Source organism: Nestor notabilis, unplaced genomic scaffold, assembly GCF_000696875.1.
Source record: "Nestor notabilis isolate BGI_N333 unplaced genomic scaffold, ASM69687v1 Scaffold30523, whole genome shotgun sequence".
Taxonomy (NCBI): domain Eukaryota; kingdom Metazoa; phylum Chordata; class Aves; order Psittaciformes; family Psittacidae; genus Nestor; species Nestor notabilis.
Genome location: NW_009923808.1, coordinates 756 through 4,317, shown reverse-complemented (window position 1 = coordinate 4,317; position 3,562 = coordinate 756). Strand labels below are relative to the sequence as shown.

Below are 3,562 nucleotides of genomic sequence, written 5' to 3'. Positions count from 1 at the left end.
GCTCCTGCCCCGGCGTCCCTCGAAGATCACCATCTAGTTTCCTTTCACCTTTCCTAAAGAATTTCCACCCATGGCACCTCTTCACCCCTCCCCCGCCCCCCCCAATTTAGAACCCCCTGAGGGTGTTTAATTGCTCTGGGTACCCATCCAGTCCCTGGTGCAGAACAACCAGCCCCAGCTCATTTTGGCCCTGGAGACAGGGGACTGATGTACCTGCAATGTAACACTGCCTTCCCTACCCCCTGAGCAATGTACTGTGACAGAGATTACAAGCACTGTACTACATACGTAGTGCAAGATACGCAGCGTAGTTGCAGACAAATACTAGCTTTAGGTACGTACATCAGTGGCCTTCTTCTCAGCCTGCTCTAGTTTTTCCTGGGCATCTTTGAGCGCCTCGGAGTACTTATCCAGCTCATCTTCGGTTCCTTTCAACTTCTTCTGCAGTGCCATCAGCTCATCCTCTACCTTTCAAGAAAAAAAACCCAAAACACAACAAAGTGACTGTTCTGATGTATTAACAGTTCCAGTTTAGTATGGTTAAAACCTCTCTTTACTATCAGTTTCAACCTAACATAACATACAAAGAGTAACAAAAGACCAGATCAAAGTTCTGCTGGGGCAAGTAGTCTGAGAAGGACCAGTAGCAGTTGCCAAGGAAGGATCATTGGAAACATACCCTCCTTGGAGCAGCATTCCCTGCCACAGCACACGGAGGATCTGGTTTAATACATAACTTGATGTAAGCCCTTTTTCACCTCATTTCTGTTTTGGACTCAACACCCTGCAGCAGTTAAGTTTTACAGTGTAATTGTAGATGTTTTAAAATGAAGTCCTTGTGTTTGTTCTAACACTACCTGATGATTTATTAGGAAACTCGTCAATTCCTGTATAGCCAGTGGCCATTCCCTAATCACCATTTCATGTTGTTCAGGACACTTCAAGCCCAATGGGATACTCTGGAAGCAGGGAGGAGCAGACCCTGCTGTAAGCTGGAGGTGGGACTTGATGACCTCGGAGGTCCCTTCCAGCCTCAATTATTCCCTTACTAACTGGGGCCCAGCAAGGTCTGCCCCATCTTCCTGCAAAGTCCAGCTTTCTCCTCCATACCATATAAATCCAGGCAGTACAACACTAGAATGGAACTATTTATAACCTGCCAGGAGACTGTTTAATGACAAACTGCCTCATGCTCCCTGAAGAATTTACATTATCAGGAGGCTTGCTGCTGATAAGGGTGTGCCTGCAAACCCATCTGCTCCATCATTTCATTTGCAATACAAAACACTTCAGTCTGGAGAGAAACCCATTTAACCATTTAGCTCTGCCTTCACATAAATGTAGTCTATCAAAATAGTTCACTCAAAATAGTTTGTGTTTGAGTGCACTGACTGTTTTTATTCTAGCTTCAAGGATAGCTTGAATGACATTTTTGGTAGTGTGCTATTCTTGAATGTTGTGATGTTGCTACACTTTTACTCCGAGTAACCAGGCAGTGTGAGAGAACTGACTGTGCTTGCCTGGATGTTTTAACAGAGGGACAGTGAGCAGCACGAAGGAGGTGATGCTTCCTTTGTGTATGCCATTAAAATCACTACTCAAGTACTGTGCCCACAGAAAGAAAAAAAGCAAGCTGAAAGATTTGAGACGACTCAGAAAAGAAGGGTAAGATCAAAGATTGATTTTTCTCTTTCAGCTCTTCATTGTGAATTATCCTCATATAGGTACTTGAAAATTCCCACAAGTGTGTCATTTATCACTCTGTAGGAAATCACCTTTGAGAACTAAATGTAAAGGAAGGCTAAGCATTCAATCACCATTAACTGCTCTGAAGAACAGTCTGCTGTGGCTGTTACTGAGTGCAGGAAGATTAGTGGGTGGAACTGAGGCCCAACAGAACAGCATCTGATCAGCACTTCTGAAGCTAGGAAAGAAATAGGGACTACGTACGTGGGGTGATGTGTGCAGCAGCTTACTGCAGAGAGAGGGAGGAGACAAGCAGCTTTCCTTATGGTGGGGGTAGAGGGGAAGACAGCAGCAGCTGACCCTCTGGAAACGTTTTTGTTGTTTTAGCTGAATGGGCATCAGTTGAAAGTTTAGTTCAGCCATCCAGGTTCTCAAACTAAACTTGAACTTAAGAAACAGTTGGCCAAATGAACGCTTATTAGAGTAGCCTGGAAGATGTAGTAGAAGCAGCCACATTTAGAGAATGTAAAAGGAAAAGACATGGTGATTTTACAAGAAGTCCTGTAAGAAACTTGAGTGTAGACAACTTGCATTTCAGGATCATTCTGAAAATGCTATGGCTCAAATATGAGGTAGACACTGAGAATAAAGAACATTGGAAAGCAAAAGGAGAATGATATAACTAGAATTCAACGAAAAGCTTTCAAATGAAGATATTTCTGATGATTCTTAGCAAAACATAACACAGCATATCCACGGTTGAGTCACAGCTGGCACCTCTATGGGGCACTCTGTAAACCTAGGACTAGTCAAGCGAACTTTACCAACTCATTTCAAGGAGAGGTTCAATGAATGTTTAGACACGGTTGCCTCTTCAGGAGGTATTAACACTTGTCCTACAGGTGTTCAAGGTACACAGCTTTGAGTATGTTAATGCCTCGTCCATGGAATCACGAGCACAAGAAAATTAAGGCAATTATGTCAGATTCAAGAGAAGTCAGGCAAAGAACTCTTAACAATCTGTGGGTAGTGCTAATTTTGCAAAGGATCCGATGGCTGAAAAGAGAAGTTCACACCCAGCCAGGCTGTACGAGCCTAACATCAAAAAGAGGCAAGAGACTTCAAAAGAGGATTAACAGAAAACCTGACTTCCAATTAGTTTGTTTTCCGAATCAGAAAGTTGCAACACAGTATTGTTAAACTGATTTCCACCGTGCAAACACAACCCGTGATTTCATTTCTTCTTACCTGTTTGCATTTGTCCTCAGCTGCCTTCTTATCTGTTTCAGCCTGTTCTGCTCTGTCGATGGCATTCTCCTTGTCTAACTTCAACATCTGCATCTTTTTCTTGATAGCTTCCATTTTTGCAACAGGGTAGGTTGTATCTGTCACGCAACTAAAAGAATTCCAAAAAGTAAAGGTTTGGGTGTTTAACAGCTTGGGCAGAGAAAGAAGTTGCACCCAGCCAAGTCACAGAGAAAATGAGCTCAAGTGGTTGTAGAGAGCTTTAAACCCAGAGACCCCTGGACAAAACCCAGATCTACTGGCCTCTTCTCTGAGCTTTCATACACAGCCTTTCTAAGGAATGAGCTGGAACAGACTCACTAGAGGAATCTTCAGCACTCCATCATCTCCTTATTTGGGTCCTGTTTTCTTAAAGAGAGAACTGTTTCCATTTTTAAGCTTCTGACAGAAGCCAAAGTGTTGACATCTGAACACATGCTTGCAAGAAAGCTTATTAGCACCCCTCCGTGTTTGCAGAGCAATTAAACAGCCCAACAGATCCACGGGGATGGCCTGGCTTCTTACAATGATGGCATAAGACTAATGAAGGAAAGGATCTTTTTGGATCACTCGAAAACACATACATGCATTT

At 43.2% G+C, this 3,562-nt stretch overlaps 1 protein-coding gene across 1 annotated transcript; it reads right to left on the bottom strand.

Moving 5' to 3' along the window:
* Positions 1-330: 330 nt before the first annotated feature.
* Positions 331-3,313, bottom strand: LOC104404014 (tropomyosin alpha-1 chain-like). The gene is made up of 2 exons (XM_010012336.1): positions 2,935-3,313; positions 331-468 (listed from the first exon to the last, which is right to left on the bottom strand). The coding sequence occupies exons 1-2, from the start codon at positions 3,046-3,048 to the stop codon at positions 331-333; spliced, it is 252 nt and encodes an 83-aa protein (XP_010010638.1). The 5' UTR covers positions 3,049-3,313.
* Positions 3,314-3,562: the final 249 nt, after the last annotated feature.